The sequence below is a fragment of the Vicia villosa genome, unplaced genomic scaffold, assembly GCF_029867415.1.
Source record: "Vicia villosa cultivar HV-30 ecotype Madison, WI unplaced genomic scaffold, Vvil1.0 ctg.001598F_1_1, whole genome shotgun sequence".
In the NCBI taxonomy this organism is placed as follows: Eukaryota; Viridiplantae; Streptophyta; class Magnoliopsida; order Fabales; family Fabaceae; genus Vicia; species Vicia villosa.
Window position 1 is genome coordinate 68,922 of NW_026705670.1, and position 20,073 is coordinate 88,994.

The 20,073-nt window shown below is 32.0% G+C and overlaps 1 protein-coding gene and 1 pseudogene across 1 annotated transcript; one reads left to right on the top strand and one right to left on the bottom strand.

Moving 5' to 3' along the window:
* The first annotated feature begins 325 nt into the window (after window positions 1–325).
* On the top strand, window positions 326–5,726 carry LOC131635957 (uncharacterized membrane protein At3g27390-like). Its single transcript, XM_058906591.1, has 10 exons — window positions 326–941; window positions 1,986–2,094; window positions 2,188–2,383; window positions 2,472–2,608; window positions 2,869–3,157; window positions 4,126–4,232; window positions 4,317–4,455; window positions 4,552–4,747; window positions 4,875–5,115; window positions 5,231–5,726. The coding sequence occupies exons 1-10, from the start codon at window positions 848–850 to the stop codon at window positions 5,469–5,471; spliced, it is 1,749 nt and encodes a 582-aa protein (XP_058762574.1). The 5' UTR covers window positions 326–847; the 3' UTR covers window positions 5,472–5,726.
* A 380-nt stretch (window positions 5,727–6,106) lies between these two features.
* On the bottom strand, window positions 6,107–8,783 carry LOC131635956 (protein LOW PHOTOSYNTHETIC EFFICIENCY 1, chloroplastic-like; annotated as a pseudogene).
* Window positions 8,784–20,073: the final 11,290 nt, after the last annotated feature.

Consider the following 20,073-nt stretch of genomic DNA (forward strand, 5'->3'; position numbering starts at 1 on the left):
TTAAAACTTTTATATATAAGATATATAATTTATTTATTTTTCTTATAAAATCAAACAATTAAAAAATTATTTTACTTTCCTTTTACTTTTATCTTTTTAATTTTTTTTTTTACTTTCTTTCCTCCTACATTCTTCTATATCCAAACATAGCAGAAAATTATTAAATTATATCCCTAAATATCATTTTTCCAAAAAATATTAAAAATCATAGTATCGCACTAGGACCAATTCACAAGTCACCTGTCACATGAAGAACCCTTATACTCTTCAACTTGCTTTAGTTTTCAGTATAAGCATAAAACAATAGTATTTTATTTATTTTTAAATAAACAGACAAAAGAAATATGAATTCGAATTACGAGGCTTTGGCAATGAATTATTTTGATTCTTTTTCTGTGATATAGAGGAGTAAATCAAAATAAACCGCTCATTCTTCTTTTTTTTTTTTTCAGCCCCAATAATTGTTTCTACAGTTCCAGAAAAATACAACACAACCCCTTTATGCCATTTTCATAAAAATTCAATTTTTAATACTATTAAGTTGCTGATACAAAAAAAAGTTAACATTTTTGGTGACCCATTTATTGTTTTTTTTATATTGTTGGCCATTAGGAACAGATTGAAGTTCACTGAAGAGAAAGTTTGATTTTTTTGTTTGTTTAATGTAATTTATTCTTAAAGTGGTTGGAAGACACTGTTTTTCAGTTTCTCGGTATTTGGTTTCCAAATGTTTTTGTTGAATGTTAAAGCGGTTGAAGTTTGGTTCTTGTGAAGTTTAGGGTAGTGATTTTGAGGAGTGAGAGCGTGGTGAATTTGTAGTTTTTTTATTTTGCATAGATCTGAGTGAATGGAACCCCCTTCTGGATTTTATGCTTCATTGTGGAGTTTCATCCGCTTTCTTCCTTTCTTCATTGGTCTTCTGGTTCTGGGAAGCATCAAAGGTTAGTGATAATTGATTTGTTGTGTATGTTCATTTGGATTTTCTTTGTATGGTTTACATTGGAACATACAAGTTTAACTTTTTGCAATACTAATGGATGTTCTTGGCAATTTGTTTTTAATAAATAATTTATCGGTTTGAAAACACTACTGGTTTTGCTTTGAATTTTGTTTGACTTGCTTGCACGTGTTTCTTTTCTACAGTTTTTTCTTAAAAACTATTCATTTTTTCCCACATTATAGTATTTTCAATCATTATTGATTCTCATGTTCTGCTTCTCATTAGTCTTGGAGATTTGTTGTTGATGCAATATTATATAGACAGGATTTTGAAACTGCTAAGAAATTGGAATCTATGAGAAATTTTGAATCAGGGGAATTTAATACAGTTTGTATGCTTGTTTCATTTTCCACTTCTCATTTGTTATGCTTACAATACCTGAAGATTATTAAGTGGTGGCAAAATGGATCGGGTCTGCCCGATTAACCCATCATTTTTAGCGGGCCAAACCAAGGTTTTCTGCCTGACCCTCTATTTTGTCCACCCCACCCCAATTTGGCAGGTGGTCCTAAACTGGGGGCAGCATGGCTTATTGCCATTTTTAGGCTTTAGGAGTGACAGGGCCCATTCCACCTGCCCCATTTTTTGGCAGGCCGAGCCAAGCTTTTCGGCCCGACCCTCTACTTTGTCCACCCTGTCCCAATTTGGCGGGCTGGCCTAAACGGGGGGCAGCATGGCTTTTTGCCATTTTTAGGCGTTAAGAGTGACTAGACCAGTGCCGCCCGCCCTATTTTTTGGCGGCCTGTGTCAAGGTTTTCGGCCCACCCCCTCTACTCTGCCTGCCCCTAAACGGGATTGACATGTCTGTTTTCCACCCATGAGATAGTGATATGCCGACACAGAATAATTTGAGATAATGAATTGAATGTAATCACATGAGTTGAGTATTAGACACTAGACACACTTTTAATCTGAAGTCTCAGTGCTACATATATTATGCTCCTTTCTTAGTACTTACTATTGCTCAAACTGCAAATCACTTCAGGTGTCATTCTCTTCCCATTGACATGCATAATAATGACAATTGGGAACTCTGCTATCATACTTGGACTTTGGCCTGCACATGTCATTTGGAGTTATTACTGTGTTCTAAGGTGCTTTTCTAGACTAAACTCTTTTAGACTATTTTGTTGATCTATACGTTTATCAAACTTGTAATTACTTATAGTGATTCCCCTAACTCACAGAGCTAGACAATTAGGACCTCTTCTGAAGCTTGTTATCTGCATATGTGTACTACCAGTGCTGTTGATTTCATGGCCAGTGCTTGGTATTATTGGAAGTATTATAGGTGGAGCAGCCTATGGATTTCTTCAACCAATATTTGCTACTATTCAAGCTGTCGAGGAGGGAAAAGACGACAAACTTCTACACTGTTTTATTGTATGTTTTGTTTCTATGTCATTTAAATGCTCGTTATTTCTGTTTATCTTGTCGGTATTTGTTACAGAAATTTCCTACTACTTCCCAGGATGGTACTTTGAGCACTATAGAAAGGAGCTGCATGGTTGTTCGGGACTTAAGAGATGTTTGCTTTCTTTCTTACTTCTCGGTTATGGATGACCTGCGACAAAACGGACCTCCTAATAGTAAATATTATGAAATCAGGTGCTGTCATAGGAAGCCTCTCTGTTTATGTTACTATGTTTCTAAAATATTCCTTGTTATTTCTTATATTTGTGCTTTTCCAAAATATTATTCTACATAATCAATTTGCTAGTAGTATTTTGCTAATGCTTTGGCCTGTGTGATGAATATGGACGCTTAACCTAAGTGTCTCATACTACACTAAATATGATGTTGTCTAAGCTTAGATGAGTTATACTGCATGATCTATTTTGTAAGTTTAATGACTTTTCATTATGCAGGCTGCTGTATCTTCCTGGTGCTTTTCTAGCTGCGGTTATTGGATTATTAATTGATGTGCCAGTTATATCATTTGTTGCCATATGCAAAGGCCCGTACATGCTTTTCAAAGGGTGGCACCGATTGTTTCATGACCTTATTGGGCGTGAAGGTCCTTTCTTGGAGACAATATGTGTTCCTTTTGCAGGTCTTGCTATCCTTCTGTGGCCATTGGCTGTTGCTGGGGCAGTTTTGGCATCAATTTTAGCAAGTTATTTTCTTGGTGTGTATGCCGGGGTTGTTGCTTATCAGGTAAATTCTCACACCTTTCCACCTCTACTTTTATATTATTATATCCAGTTATGATACACTCATAGATTGATTCAGAGTATAGGACGAACAAAAGAGAAAAAATTATAGACGATAATAGCGGTCGTAGAGGCTCCCTAGGGGACATGCAAAACCCTATTGGATTGCAGTTTTGTGCAGTAGTTATAACTTATAACGTCGTCAATAGCGGCCAAATAGCAGCTATAGCGGCCGCTACAGTCTTGGTTGTCATTATCAATTGTTCAAAAGATTATGGTGCGGTCTTAGAGGAGGGCTGCGGAGCGGCGACCGGTTGCCGCTGCAGCGGTCACCGATGTGTCGCTTATCAAGGGTGCGGTCGAAATAGAGGGGTCATGGCTCAATTTCAAGGCACGGTTTGCATATGGAACAATGCACCATACTGCTGTCAAATATCGGCCAAAATGGTGCCATGGAGGATTGTGGTGGCAGATTTTTTGACAACCGCCGTGGCAATTTTGTGAAAGACGGCAGTGCCATGTTGTTTTACGGCGGATATGGCCGCTTAAAATGGTGGATTTTTGGCTTTCCGCCATCTGCAGTCAACGACACTGGTGCACATAGTATTAAATTGTGTTTAGATGGTACAGTATATTTTCAATCATTAATGTTGTATTCAGTAAACTATCATGACTCTACAAGTCTAGATTATGGAGATTTCACGATTTTAATAAAGCTCTCGAGTTTACTACCTTGCAGCAAATATTAGGGTTGAAAATGATTAAATAAATGTCACCTTAGCTGGCTCATTTTGAAAGTGGAAGTATATAGTGTATATGATAGATCGAACCTTGAGCAATTGAGGCTTAGCCATTTTGTTTTTGACAGATATGATCATAGACATATAGCGTATATTGATAGCACTGTCGTATCTGCTTTGTAAGATTGAGTTCTCTATGACATTCTGTGTTTATTTCTACTTTGAAATGCAGGAATCTTCTTTCAGGTTTGGCCTTCGGTATGTTATTGCAGCTTTGTCCCTTTATGATGAATACAGCAATGATATTCTCGACATGCCAGAAAGAACCTGGTTCCCTAGGTTTGATTCAGCTTCCCTGTATTTATCACTAAGACTTGCAGTGATGCTTTTGTTTAATCGTTTTACACATTTGGCATTTGATAGACCTCAGTACCGGAAAAATGATGATTCGTCTCTAAGAACTAACGGCTCAGTTTCCGTTTCAAGACCTAACTCCTTTAAAAAGGCTCCCTCTCGCTCATCTTCAATAAAAAATAATATTGCCGAGTTGAAATCACTTGAGGTATTCGCGCAGGACTCAGCTACCACCTCTGTTGGAAATTTATGTTTTGCGGACTGAGGATCTGTACTAATCGAATATTGTCCATGATATGTGTAGTTGTTGGATGGATTATTCAAGGAATGTTGCATTGTAGGAGAAAAATTGATTTCTGAAGGTCTAATTACTAGAAAAGACATAGAAGAAGCAAAATCTGGTAAAGGGAGTAATGTTATTACAATTGGGTTGCCTGCATATTGTTTACTCCAGGGGCTTTTACGCTCCGCAAAAGTCAATTCCATGGGTATATTGATTAGTAAGTCGAACCATTTTTCTCATTTTCCGATTATTTTCTTTTAACCAGTTTGAACCATTTTTCTTCACTTTTTCCGATTATTTTATTTTAACCTCCTTGAACCATTTTTGTTACTTGCTCAATGTAGATGATGATACTGAACTAACTCTGACAAACAGACCAAGGGAGAAGTTTTTTGAATGGTTCCTCAATCCCCTTTTGATCATTAAAGAACAAATTAAAGCTGACAATTTATCGGTCTCTGAAGAGGACTACCTCTGCAAATTAGTTCTCTTGAATGATGATGCGGAGAGATTAAAAAATTCAGGTATTGGCCCAGCTCCAGAATCAGAGGTCAAGCGCGCCGAACTTCATGCTTTTGCCAGAAGGTGCTTTTAAACCAAATGCTAGTTAATTATTTTTAAAGGTTCTTTTGTAAGTTTTTGTACTGGTAACTCATTTGAAGGTTTTCTGTCCAATTTGGATTTCATTTTTATTATGTAGGCTGCAAGGAATCACCAAATCCATGTCACGGTTCCCAACCTTCAAGCGTCGTTTTGATGATCTTGTAAAGACATTATCGGATGATCATGCTCAGAAGCACGGACCTCCACCAACACCAACAATGAATAGATCAAAGAGCGCCTTTGGCCGGTTGATTAGTTTCAAATCCGTCAGGGGGGCAAGAACTAATGGATCTGGTCAAGGGTCAGAACATATTGTACGAGACGAAGAAAATTCTTGATATGAATGAATTCCTTGTATATTTTTAACCCAGAGATACATAATTTCTCAAAGATCATTGCCAGTTTTCTCGGCCCAACAACCAAAATCGGAACTTTGTCTTCCTACCTAATGGAATAAGACTTGAGATTTGATTACTGTTTGCTGTATATTTTGCTGTATAGTACAAAATATCATGTCATAGGTGATTTATTCATCCTCTTTTGATCAGTGTAATTGATGATAACTCTAATATATGACCATGTTTTTTTTTTTACATGTATATTTATTAAAGAATGATACTGAAAAATGAATTGAGATGTAAAAACATTTGAGCAAAATGCAGTACAACATTCTCATCATGTTCAGGTCTTCCTATTCGATTTTGCACCCTAAACTTCATTCTCAATCAACTGTGGCATCAACACATGCATCCAACTGCTATAAATTCGGCCATGGCCTATGGATACAGGGATCTTAGGATCTTTTTCTTCAGATTTTGTTCAGAGAATCCTTCACACACTGTATTTTTCCACTAATTAATTGTTTTGATTAAGAGAAAATGAACGGGAAAAATCAAAAACAGAAAGAAAAAAATCTCAAAAGAAACGGCTTTGACGTTTTTCAAGCATGTGAGTCAAAATTTTCAATAATAACTTCACAACAAGGGTTACATCTCTATTTTTCATATGAAAATTTAAGTAAACATGAGTGTGATTCTTTTACCTTCTTAGCTAATGATACAAAAAAGCTCAAGCCGCAACAGATAAGAATGTACAAAGGTTACAAAAGATTTGACTATGCTAATTTCGATGTACTAAAAAACTTATGAACTTTTTCATGTCGGTGCCATAAAGTTCGGATCCGGATTCCCTGTTGTAAAGGAAGCAGACGTGTTTACACACAAAACCAATCTCGCCGATAAGTTGCAACCGGACGGTCCAGATTACACAATAAAATCAGTTTTGAACATTCTCTGCCATTGACTAAGATCAGACAGTCGAGATTACAATCTGTACGACGTAGTAACTGCAGCAAATCCATTTCAGATAAAATCCTCTTCTGTCAAATGGTTTATTTCTCCTGGGAACATGAGACAGACGGTATGTTTTTTCGAACTTTCACTCTATTCTTTTTATCTGCAGGTCGAGGTCCTAAAAAACCTACATCAATGGTGGCACCATGAGCTTTAGCGGATTGCAACACAGCATCATAAGCTTTTAAAGATAGACCGAGACCTTCATTTTGAGCTCTCAAATATAACTCATATGCAAGTCTTGGCTTTCCATCGTTGGCAAGGGCTTCAATCAGCATTTCATAAGTTACCTCATCGGGAGTGATGTTCTGAACTTTCATTCGATGAAACCATTCATAAGCTGCACTACTCATACCATTCCGCGCAGAACTGCTGATTATAGCATTGTATGTCACTACAGTTACTTCGATTCCTAACGTTGCCATCTCCTGAATTATGGCCTCAACTCTACTAAAATTTCCTTGTGCGGTGTAAATTGAAGCCATGATTGTGTAGACATACACATTTGGTTCGATACCAACCTTGAGCATATGGTCCCACACGCGGAAGGCTTCGTCGTATAGTTTTCCCTTTTCAAGTGCACTCAATAAAGCCCCGTATGAAATTTTAGTTGGTTTTTGGCCATTTTCCACCATTCTTTTAAATATTTGCACAGCTGCTGACGTTTCTGAAGCCTTCGAACAGGCGATAAGAACTGCATTCCATTCATTACTTCCAGGTTTTAAGCCTTTTTCTTCCATCTTGTTTAACAACTTGACACCCCATTTCCAAAAACCCCTTCTCCGGGCTGCACTAAGAAGAACTCTGAAATGAGACATTATGAGTTCATATGACAAGTTATTCGGCTTTGGCCCTTTGTCCAATAAATCTTCATAAACCTCCAAAGCTGCCCACCATTTCTTGGTTTTCCCCATCAACCAAATTGTATGGTTGCAGACCGACAAACTGATCTTATCATACCGTTCTCTTATCCGAATGTACAGCTCTTTCACAACAATACAATGATCTTCGCGCGTACAAGCCCACACAAGTCGCTCAAGTTCCGCACGCGTCAGTGAAATCCCAGCATTATCCATACTAACAAGAAACCTTAACACACAACTGCTCTTATTCTCAGAACTAACAAGCCAACATCGCATTATCTGATAGCAAGCGCGTACCGTAAACCTCTCAAGCTTTTTGAATTCTTTCTCCCAATCTTCGCCATCGCCGTCTCTTCCTATTTCACCTAGTCGATATTTTTCTCTAAACTCAACAAAGAAACTCAGTGCTCCATTACCATCTTCCATTTTCCGATACGCCTGCACAGCCTGAGAATATGACGCCGGAGACGGGGTAAGCCCATTTCTTCGAATTTCCTCAAGCATATCAAGAGCTTTTTCACCTTCTCCTTTCTCAATATAAATTGCCATCAAAACATTATACGTCACAACATCATATCCAACACCATCTCGAGCCATTTCATTCAAGATACCTTCCGTTTCTGCGAATTTCTCACACTGCTTAACTACACCTAATAGAGAATTATAAATAAAAAGGTTAGGGGAAAAAGAGCCATTAGTCTCTATCTTCCTCTTCTTCATCCAATCGAAAAGAACCATTGCGGATTTCGCTCTCTTTTCTTTACCAAACCATCGAATCACTGTCGAATACACCTGAAGAGGCAAATCACCCTTGTCCTTAAGAACCTCCTCAACATCCTTCACAGTCTTAGCACTCTGCAAACTAATAGTAAGTTCTCTAACATCAATCTTACCATCATACTCTTCTTTTTCACCTTCCTCGACATCATCATCACCATTCGATTTTCGCTCATCATAACTCTCTGAATTCTTCGAATTCAAAGTGTTTATGCCATCAATAGAATCATTCTTCTCCTCATCCAATTCAGTCTCAACATTCACTTCATTCAATTTCCATGGTGGAACCAAATCTCTAATATGACTCTTGTTAGGTTTAAAAAATGCATCATATTTAAAATCAGGAAAACCTAATTGAAAAAAACCAAGAGTTGTGGTATTTTGAGAAATGGAAAAAACAAAACCTAGATTCAGTTTCCTTCTCCTATTGAAATTGAAGTCAGGGACAGTAGAAGAAGTCAAAGGAAGAGAAGATTTAAGGGATAAAGTGTGAATCATTATGAGAAATTCAGAAGCAAAGAGGTCAAGTCATTGAGGAAGTTGCATAAATGGGTTTACCTTTCTATAACTGAGGGTCTTCAAAATCAATGGAAGAATAGGGAGTAGCAGGGAATATGTTTCTTCACAGCCATTCGTTTTAAGTTAACTAAAAGGATAAATCAAACAGTACGCATAACACTCGGCTTTCACATGTTTTTTTTTTATAATTATTTTTATAGCGAAAAGACACCCTCACAAATATTATACAAGTCAAATTAGTCTTTCACAAAAAAAATAAAGTCAATTTAATTTCTTACAAAATTTAACCAAATCATATTAGTCATTCTACCCAAAACTTTAAAATATATCTAGGTATATTTACCGCTAAGTCAATGTACATTAATGACAAGTAATTCTCATTATTTCTACTAATATTAACAAATTATGATTAAAATCAACTTAATTCCTTACAAAATTTAACTGAATCATATTAGTCATTCTGCTCAGAACCTTAAAATATATCTATGTGTATTTACCACTAGGCCAATGTACATTCTTGACAAGTAATTCTCATGATTTATACTAATATTAACAAATTATTTACATAAATTTTTACATATGAGGTCTCAAACTCAAATCCCTTCAGATAAAATGATATTCACTTTACAACTAAACAAATCAATTTCTATGGTTAATAAAGTGACTATCATTTACAATTAGACAAATCAATTTCGATTGTTTGTAAAGTGACTATCTTTTACAACTATACAATTTAATTTCTATTGTTAGTAAAATAACTATCATTTACAATTAGACAAATCAAGTTCTATTATTAATAAAGTTATTATCATTTACAACTACACAAATCAATTTCTACAATTAGTAAAATGACTTTCAATAACAACTAGGCAAATCAATTTCTATTGTTAGTAAAGTGACTATCATTTACAAATAGACAAATCAATTTCTATTATAGTAAATTGAATGTCATTTAATCTGAAGGGATTTGGGTTTGAGACCCTATTGATACAAGTTTTGTATTATTTTGTTTTAAATTCAAAATTGTATAAAATTACTAAAAATCATGGGAATTCCTTATCATGAATGTACATTAGTCTAGTGGTAAAGACGTAAGATGGTGTAGTATTAAAAAGTTGACCATCAATTATCAATTCATTATAATTAGATTGATGCACTCTCCCGAGTTTCAATAATGTCCTTTGTGTTTCAGTAATCATCAATTATAACTATTTACAATTAGATTGATGCATTCTTCCAATAATGTCCTTTGTGTTTCAATAATTTAAACTATTAAAAGGACACTAAAGTTAATTCATAATGATAATTTTTAATCAACCCCACACATAACTTGTGACTGCCACGTAGCAAAATTTTGAATTTCAAACTCCATCGTATTGACTCATGTCAATTTAAATTTCAAATTCAAGTCAATCCCCCTATTTACCGACTCACTTTTGCATTACAGGTTTCCACACTTCTCTCGTCTCTCTCTTTTTCTGTTGACAACAACCTTTCTCTTCTCTTTCTCTTCCATCTTCTCTCTTTTTCTCTCTCTTTGGTCTTCAAAGCCTAGCGGGACCGAAACTCATCGTGAAATGAAAGACGAAGCGAAAATCCTTCCCATCTTTCATATAAAGTCATCTTTCCTTTCAATCTATCTTTCACTCCTTCTCATTTTATTCATAGTTGGTTAAATCTTCATAAAACCCTTCTTCTCCCGCTCATCCTCTTAGTCTCCCATTAACAGAGGGTTCAATATTCCTCATTCTAAAAACACATGAAAAAAGATGAAGAGGGTTTTAGAAACCCCTCTCTTTCTCCATTAGCATGAAATCAGATTATGTTTTTCTTTTTATTTATGATTTAAGGGTTTATTTTTTTGCTTATTCTGATTTTGGGAAGCAAGAAGTATAACAATTGTTGGAATATAGAGAAAAGTTCTTACAAAAATTAGATCTAAAAATTTCTCGGTCTTCCTTACAGTGTTAAAAAAGATGACAACTTCAATCTCATAGATTTGAAACATCTTCAAATGTATATGGGAGAGAAGTTAAGGTAATATGTCTCTTGCTAGATCTTATGCTTTGTTTTTTTTTGTGTTATATTTGCTAGTTAAAGATTCTATTCAATATTTTTTTCCCTTTTCACTTTAATGTGTTATTTTTCATTATGATTAGGTTATTTTCTATGGTTTGTGAGTCTTGTTTGACTAGATTTATTAAAGAAGTAGAATACCAAATGTTTATTGTAGAATGGTTTTGTCAATGTGTTAACAATTGAGAATTGTATGAAAGATCTAAGTAGTCAAGTGCACTTTGTGCAGGAAAACTGGATAGTTGAATACACTAGACTAAATGCAATGATTGATCTTCTGCAAAGAAACCACATGTATATGCTTTATAATGACTCTCATCGCTAGATATATCAGAAAAATCTTATTTCTTAGTAGTGTAACTTAGCATGTATATTGATTTGAAAATAATATTATTTGTTGTTCAGATATTTCATGGGATAAGATTTAGCTATAATGATTCTGAAATAGCTTCAATGTGTGAATATCAGTTACATATTGGTCTCAAGAACATTTGTACCCGCATAGTGCATATATATACTTACATTCCTTTCAATTTTGTGTGTTTGTTTATAAAGCATCTTTGTTATGATGCTTTTTTATGATGTCAATGATTTTTAAAATAGTTGTTGTAGGATTTCTACATTTATCCCATTTCCTTTGGTTACATGTGCCAGGGGGTTGAAATGAATTTTTTTTCACTTTTTCGTAGTTGAAACTAATGAGTTTAAGAAGATATTTTTTAAAATCTCTTTAATTTAAACAATATAAGTGATATAAAGAATCTGCTTACATGTATACTTTGTTAACTAATGCATCCAAGTGCATTAATACTATTCTTATAAGTCACATGTATGTACGAAATACTATAACAAGATCCAACAATATTGAAATTCATCACATGGCTTTAACTACTTTGTTGACATGATTGGTGGTTCTGGTTTGGACTTTAGGAGCAAAGCAAGGGTAATTTAATTCTACCACAACTAATTGGCTTTCCTTAGTGTTTTCTTAGTGTTTAGACTTGTGAGAAATATGATAAGGTATTCTTTGATACTCATATGTTTACTCGAGTTATAATGATACTGTTTTCTAACACCTAAAGAATCGACAACTAAACTCAAACACATCAAATGAGTAACTAAAACGAGTAACATGTGATCCTGAAAGTCATACGTTACTTGTGTTTGCACTATGCATTTAACATGCACATTATAGGATTATGTTCCACGTATGCGGTTTCAAAATAGGTGGCTAGATCCAAAGTGTGAATGTGGTTATCAGGTTTATTTTTTAGAAATCACAAACTTTTTTATTTTAATTTTTCATTCTTCTTTTGAGAGGACTAATATGGTACCAATCGAAATAAGCCAACGATGAACACAACTATTTACTCTATAGAGTTGTGAATAAGCCTAAATGGTTGAACACGTTCATATATATTTTATCAACTCATTTGAAAATCTTTTATGCCGATTATTTTATATGTCTAACAATAGTACTAGATGGAAGTGAATTTAAATTGGAAGGAGAATGTAAAAAAGATAAACAAATGAAATTTGAATGGATCATCCCTATGGAGGTGCAATTAAAGTATTTGACTGCCCCCAAATTTATGGACCAAACATGTCAATGTATATCTAATGTAATTTATGAGACTATTTTTGTTGGAGTGACATGGTTTTTATCTACATACTTTGGTAATGTATGCCCTAACATTTAAGGCATCATGTACAAGTAAGTTGTGACCGCTAGCATGTCAATGGAGCAGCTTGAACGAGGTTGCTTCGATTCTATTTTCTGTCGAACTCGACAACTATGCATTTAGCATGAATATCTAGTTAACTAACACACTGCTAGAAAACAATTGTGTTTTTATAATGTAGAGAACTGTATAAATTGTAGTTGCTACTTAAAATCAAATGTGGTAGCAAGATGGAAAAACTACAAAGTTGATGGAAAACAACCTCTGCATAATTAGTACATAATTTACATAGAACTATATTTGACACAATATCTAACAAAGCAACTTCTAAATCAATACAGACATAGCTGCAATAATTCAATCACTTATGTTTGTGTCTTCAATCAAGTAAATATCATCAGCAACTTGGATTATCATCTTCTTTGCAGAGGTAAGTTGATCATGCTTACTATATTTGGCATGGTTATTTTTTGGTCATGATATTTGCATACTATTTTTTATGTAAACAGAAAGTTTGTTGATAAAAGGTGCGAAGATCATTTGTTGAAGATTATACTCTTTATTTTACATGTCTATTACAGTGTTGCTGGAAGTTAATTAACACTGATAATGTGAGACATTTTGCAATTATATTTTTACTTTGGTCACAAAGTATTCTCATTATTTGATTCAACTGCCCTCTTACTTAATATAAGTATTACTTTATAGAACCAATTGTTTTCACATTTTTTGTCTCTAGGGTTTGCATGAGTTTTTCCATCGCTAGATTTTACTGTTGCAAACCTTGAAACACAAGCTTAAGAAGAGGACTTGAGAGTCCGAAGCACCAAGAAAGTCAAAGACAAAGGAGTGGAGAAGTCAATCGGAGACAAGAATAGCACGAAAGTGGTGGTTCTTAACACTATAGCTTTTGTTTCTTACAAGAATAAGGTGATGTGAGAATCATCTGACACGATGAATAACAAACACCATAGCTATTGTTGTTCCATTTGTTTTATGTGTTTTTAGTCTTATTTTTGCTCATCTTTTTTTCTTTCAAAAGAGGATAAATTTATGAGACATCTTAAAGTTTTACATGCATTAATTGTTGGAAGTATAGGGAGCTTAAGTCCTTTTGTGTGTTTCTCAATGAAGAATAAAAATATCCAAAAATCTCAAATTTGTCAAACATAGAAAAGGGGAGTATGAAATTGCTCTCTCGGTAACAATGTAATTTCATCTGTATTTTGATGCTATGTCGTATTTTAGATATTTTCAATTTATAATTTTATAATAATTTTGATTTTATCATTTTATCTTAATTTCATATTACTATTTATCGAAGTTGATGTACCTCATTGTTATCCTTAGCTCTCACTTAGATTAAAATTATTCAATGTTTCTTTTAAATTGAGAAAAATGATAAAAAGTTAACAATGTATGACTTGAATCACAAGTTAGAATACTTAAAATAAGATGTTTTCTAAACTTGATTAGAATCACAGATTTGTCTGATTCAAATCAAGAGTAAAAATGAAATTTGGCATTGGAAACTTGTTTCGAATCAAAGTTTTTTCCTTAATCGAATCAAAGACACCTTGACTTGAATTATATTTATGGTTGATTTGAATCATGCTTGGACAAAAAATTGTAAATTATTTATGGCTGTATGACTGGAATCATGTGTTTTCTTGATTCATATCTCATGATTCAAATCATGACCCGAATCAAACATATCAAATTCATATTTTATCCTCTTGATTCAAGTCACTCTTTTATTTGATTTAAATCATAATTTTAGGATTTGACTCGAATCGAATTGCTAATTTTCAACTATTTTGTGCCTTTCTTTTCTAGCACATATACAAATCATTTTCTTTCTCTCTCTCTAAAAAAAATCAATTCATATTTTTCATAATCCTTAAAAAGCAAGAATGTTATTTCATTAAAAAACACTTTGTCTCTCAGTTCAAACTTAAAGAATTTTTTTTAAGTTTTTGATTTCGTGTGTTCTGATTAAGTGTTGTATGCGACTCATTTGAATATCTTTCACTTTCAACCTTTAACCAAATTACTCAAGTCAAATATTGAGTGTGAGTAGTAGTTGTAAGGTACATTAGGGATTCTAATGTTTTATGAAGTCTTACTAATACAAAAAACACATTTAACCTCAGACACAAAATGAATTTAATCTCGGCTACATAAATGAGGTAACAAAGAGCTCATGAAAAGATATCACTTTATCCTTCGATTATTAAAAAACAGAGGGATAAAATTATGTGCACATGGGTTTGATCCCCATCATCTACATTTTTATTATTTTTAGAACTAGATTTGTGGACCTAATACTAACTCTCAATGTTTTATAAAACCAAGGTAATAGCTCAATGTTTTAACCTCAATTTTAATTAAAAACAAAGGGGATACGATTTTTTTAGTACTGCCGTATGCACCTGTGTATTACAGAACCATATCATAGAATATAGAACCATATTTTGTAGAATCCTAAAACAAAAACATTGTACATTTTTCCAAGTTCTCAAACAGAAATATTGTGCCAAAATGCAAACCCAAAATGACACACGCTTTATAATTTTGCAACAAAACTAAAACAAATGATTAACCAACAAAAGCAATAACCAAAAATGGAATATTTTGTAGGTTGTCCTACAGGATTGGTCACTTGTTGTTAAGCACCTATAATTTGAACAATATTTGAAACCAAATAGGATAATCAACAACAACTTTAAATCTTTAGTACAAAGAATAAAAAAGAATAAAATGAATAATTATAAATTACTAAGTGATATAAAACATTTAACTAGTTTTCCCATATCCCCTCTTTATGATCACGATGGATGACATGCACATCATCTGAATCATTTTCTTCAGATGAATGACATACATGTGTTGCAAAACAAGGGGCCTCATATCTAAAATCTTGATTTTCATAAATACTATCAAAAAGATATTTTCCTTGAAGAACAATTGATCATCTAGTATTAGAAGGATCATTGATATAAAAAATTGTTTTTCTTGGGATGCCATGATGAATGGTTCGTTCATATAAGTTACCTTTCAAAGATTAACTCGTGTGAATCCTAATTCATCAGTTTCTACACCATTGTTATTATCTATCTACTTGCACTTAAATCAAGGCACTTTAAAAGCAACATAGTCAATCTCCAAAATTTCCTCAATGACCCCAAAGCACGCTCAAGATGCTAGTACAAGATTCTTATATTCGGAACTAGAAAAGTACATGGATTCATCTTCAACAATAACCCCTATTTTGCATGGTGCTACGATCATCCTTTGATTTTGTATATAATAAAAAATTTAGTAATATCTTATACACTCCAAGTAATTACATTACACTTTAGACATTCATGACAATCATTTAACTGTATCTGATGCGCTACTCTCTTTAAAAACACTTTTTCAAGCAATTCAGTGAAACTTCTACCCGTCCACCCACCACTTGCCTTAAGATTAAATAGTCTTAACAACAATCTTGTAAAACGTTTACATCCCAGATACAACGAATCTTCCATGTTTTTTGCAAAGTATCTACCACATTAGCTTTCTTAAAAGCATCTACTCCAATATCACAAATCATGTCTTCTAGAGTATCATTCATAAAGTCACCATCTTCAACTGTATGTGATATATGTCTCTTTTTTGTCACTTCACCATGCTATACCCATTTCGTGTAATTTTGAATAGTTCCATTACAACCTAAAAGATTGAATATATCTTTCTTTGGATGTTTTTTTTTTCGTATTTCGGTAATTTTTACAAGGACACCATAAAATCCCCTTATTGTTAAAAAGGTTTTTATTGTCCCGTGAAATCAAGAAACTGTATCACTCAATTCTCATACTCTTTACTTAATCTATTGACTTTCATCAAGCTACGATCTATAATCACATAAAGCTTCTGAAAATAAAATAAAAATAGTACACAACCAACAAAAATAAAGCTTCATAATAAACAACAATAGAGTAAACCCTATATGTATCAAAATAACAACAACAACAGTAATGGAGAACTTGTACATACTGAAAATGTGATGGAGACTAAAAGAAAAGTGTTGGTTCTTTCGTTCTTCCTTCCTTCTTGGAGAAGAATGACGTTCTTTCGTTGGATGGAAAAGAATGGAATTTTTTTGTTCGCTAGGGCTTAAAAAGTGAATGAGCTAGAGTTAACATTAACTCTAAAGGAGTTAAAAATTTAGAGAGTTTTAATCTCAATTTTTTTAAAAATCGAGGGAACATATCCGACGTAAAATCTATAAAAAATAAAGGCACATTTTGGTTCTAAAATAAATAAAAAATTTAGAGAGTTTTTATCTCAGTTTTATTAAAAACCGAGGGATCATATCCGGCTTAAAATCTGTAAAAAAATAAAGGCTCCTTTTTAGTTTTAAATAAAACATAAAATTGCAGGAGCTAGGAGTCGAAGTTCCCTGGGCAGCTTTTGATGTCAGTTTTGGTGATAACCGATGGAACAAACTATTTTTTTAAAAATAATAACAGATGGCCCGTTTTATGTCATTTGACATCGTTTTTTCAATATCTGAGATGAAAGCTTTGCCATAAAAATATTATTTATAATAGTGTCTGTTGTGTATTCTTAGATTGAAGATTTAGATTTTGTAATCATGAATTTTGAAGACTGACTTCTAGCGAAGAAAAAAGAGCAATTTATTCTCCAAGAGAATCTCGGTAGGATCGAGTGAATATAGATGAGGATGAAATCTTGGAGTTTCTAACTCTTTCGACATTTCAAGTGAAGATTATTGTAGACGCAATCTTGGAGTGCTTTGGTTCTAGAAAGATTATTGGCTCAAGATCAAGTGAAGATCGTGAAGATTTTACAACTTTGTGGGTTATGGAAATGTGATTGGCTCAAGATCAAATGAAGATCTCGAAGATTTTCACCACCGGAAGCCAAATTCTAACCGAAGATTCATGAATTGTTTCTTTATTACTTTAGTTATGATTCGTATTAGTGGGAATATCTAAGTTTTATTCATTAAGGTTTAGGAGATGATCTATTTTGATTTGTTGAGACATATGACTTATTTTGTATCATTCGCATAAATTGATATTGCAGTTTTTATTCAGTACCCTTTTGTGTAATGTATTTTGTGTGTTTATGAAATCATGAATTGAACTTACCTTTGTAATGATTATTGACTCTAACTCTATAAACCTAAACTAGAGTAATTGTTCAACCATATAATTAATTTATGGATAAATGATTAGTTGCATAAAATGATTATTAGTTATGACTAAAGAATTATCAAACATAATTTTCATGACTTTACTACCCAGCTAGCCTAAGAGATTAGGGAGTTGTAGTTTAAATTAATGAGTTATACACCAAATAATTGGGTATAACGACCATATTAATTTGCCGTAACTTTGTGAAATCAATTTTAAAGAAATAAACACATTCATCAACAATGAGATTTAGAGAATTCAAATAAAACCTAATCACCATTAATCAGATCAAAATTTAAAACAATTTTATTTATGCTTTATATTTTATCTAAGCAAACTTGAAAACTCTCATTTTTACTTTCTATTGCACTTGAATGATTTTGTTAAAATAAGATAATCTATCTGAATACGAACTTATAAATTTTATTACTTCGATAAATTTAATACACTTGCTAAATAGTCATAATAGGTCTACCCCACTCCATCATACTAGAAGGGTGCTCAACAGTATCTGAATCCTTCTTCACCATCAAGTATTTTTCATCTATGAGCGGAATAATATAAACAATAACCAAATAAATATAATAATACCATTAAAAATTAAGGTTAAATAAGTTTTTGGTCCCTATAAATATTGCAATTTTTATTTTTAGTCCCTCCCTGCCTTTAGGCAACGATTTTTACAAAAAAACCGTTGTCAAAACCAGCTAAAACCGTTGCCAAAATCCAGGAGGAACTAAAAATGAAACTGCAATATTTATAGAGACTAAAACTTATTTAACCCTAAAAATTATAACCAATACGTGTTAAGGCAGTTTAATTAGTAGTTATACATGTGCATTAGATCAGATGTAGGAGCATGAGTTTGAATCTGCAACATTTCACTTATTTATCTTTAAAGAGTGAATTTCAACTAGACTATTTGACAAAAAAAAATCATAATCAATACTATTATACATTAAAAATTCTTATTCTAAATTTAAAATGTGTTAGAACTGATATCATATCGCAATAAGGAATTTTTAGCACAATAAAATATGAAAAGTTAATCACAAAACTTATCTTATTCAGTCTTTGTAGTTTCAATTTTTATTCTAAATTTCTGTTGAGTTAGTAATCAAAATAAAAAATAAACTAGTTATTTATATATAAAATAAACTAAATTTTAAAATAAAAAATTAATATGATATATAAATAAAAAAATTAAATATAATGTAATATTAAACTAATGAAAATAATTTGTCCAAAAAACAATGTTAAAAAATAGTTTATTAAAATTAAATTTTAGAAAATTAAAATTATTATTAAAAAAATTTAAAAATATGAATGAATATTATCTTCACTTTTTATATCAAAAACAATTTTATTTTCATTATCTTTTTGTTTGTTTACATATAATATGTGTTATCTATTTATTTAAATTATCTAATGTATAAAATAAAATTACTTGTTTACTCATAATTTTTGTATAAAAAACTAAAATTAATTGTTTAATAGTATCAGTCAGTTGTCTTAAAGTTATTTATATTTATGTAAGTATTTTTAAAGATTTAGCAATTTTTATATATGTATTAAATTTAAAAATATTAAAATTGATTGTAAAAAGAAAACAAATTAAATTTTACGTCAAACCTAAAAAGAAGAAGATACAATTAATTATTTTTGCTTATCGAAAAATAATTAATTAATGGGTCATGCTAACATGTGTCCTAAGGGTACTATAATTAGAAAAAATAAAATGTAATTAAATGCAATAAAGTCAAATTTAAAGTTTCGATACATTGAATGCACGTGTTCCAATAAAATATTTCTATAAATATCTCATTAACTTGTGCCTTTGGGGCACATGTTAGCTTTTCCCTTAATTAATTTTGTAAATATATAAATTTTTAAGCCTTTTACAACTAAACAAATTTTGTTTCCACACATACTAAAAAAGTAATTAATAAATTTAATGTGTTTATTGTATACTTATTTTTTTTAAAATAATATTTATAATTTAGTATGTATAATTTAAATTTTTATATTTTAAAATAAATTAATAATCTTTTATTAAATCAACTCAGTTGATAATGGTGCATGAACAAGGTAAAATTCTAACTACTAAATTATTTGATAAAAATTTCATTTTAATAAAAAATACTTATAATCCTTAGAATATTTTTTGACAATTTTTTCCCTCATTAAAGAATATTTTTATAAAAATTCATTTAATCAACTGTTTGACAATTTTTTCCCTTATTAAAGAATATTTTTATAAAAAATCATTTAATAAATTGTTTGACAATTTTTCCCCTTATTAAAGAATATTTTTATAAAAAATCATTTAATAAATTGTATTTAAAATATTTAAAGAAAAATTATTTTTTGAGCTTATCACTTGTGCGTCAAATTGAAGATACCAATAACCATTTGATTTACGCAAGGCGCATTGCGACCACGAGCCTCATATACATCCAGCGAA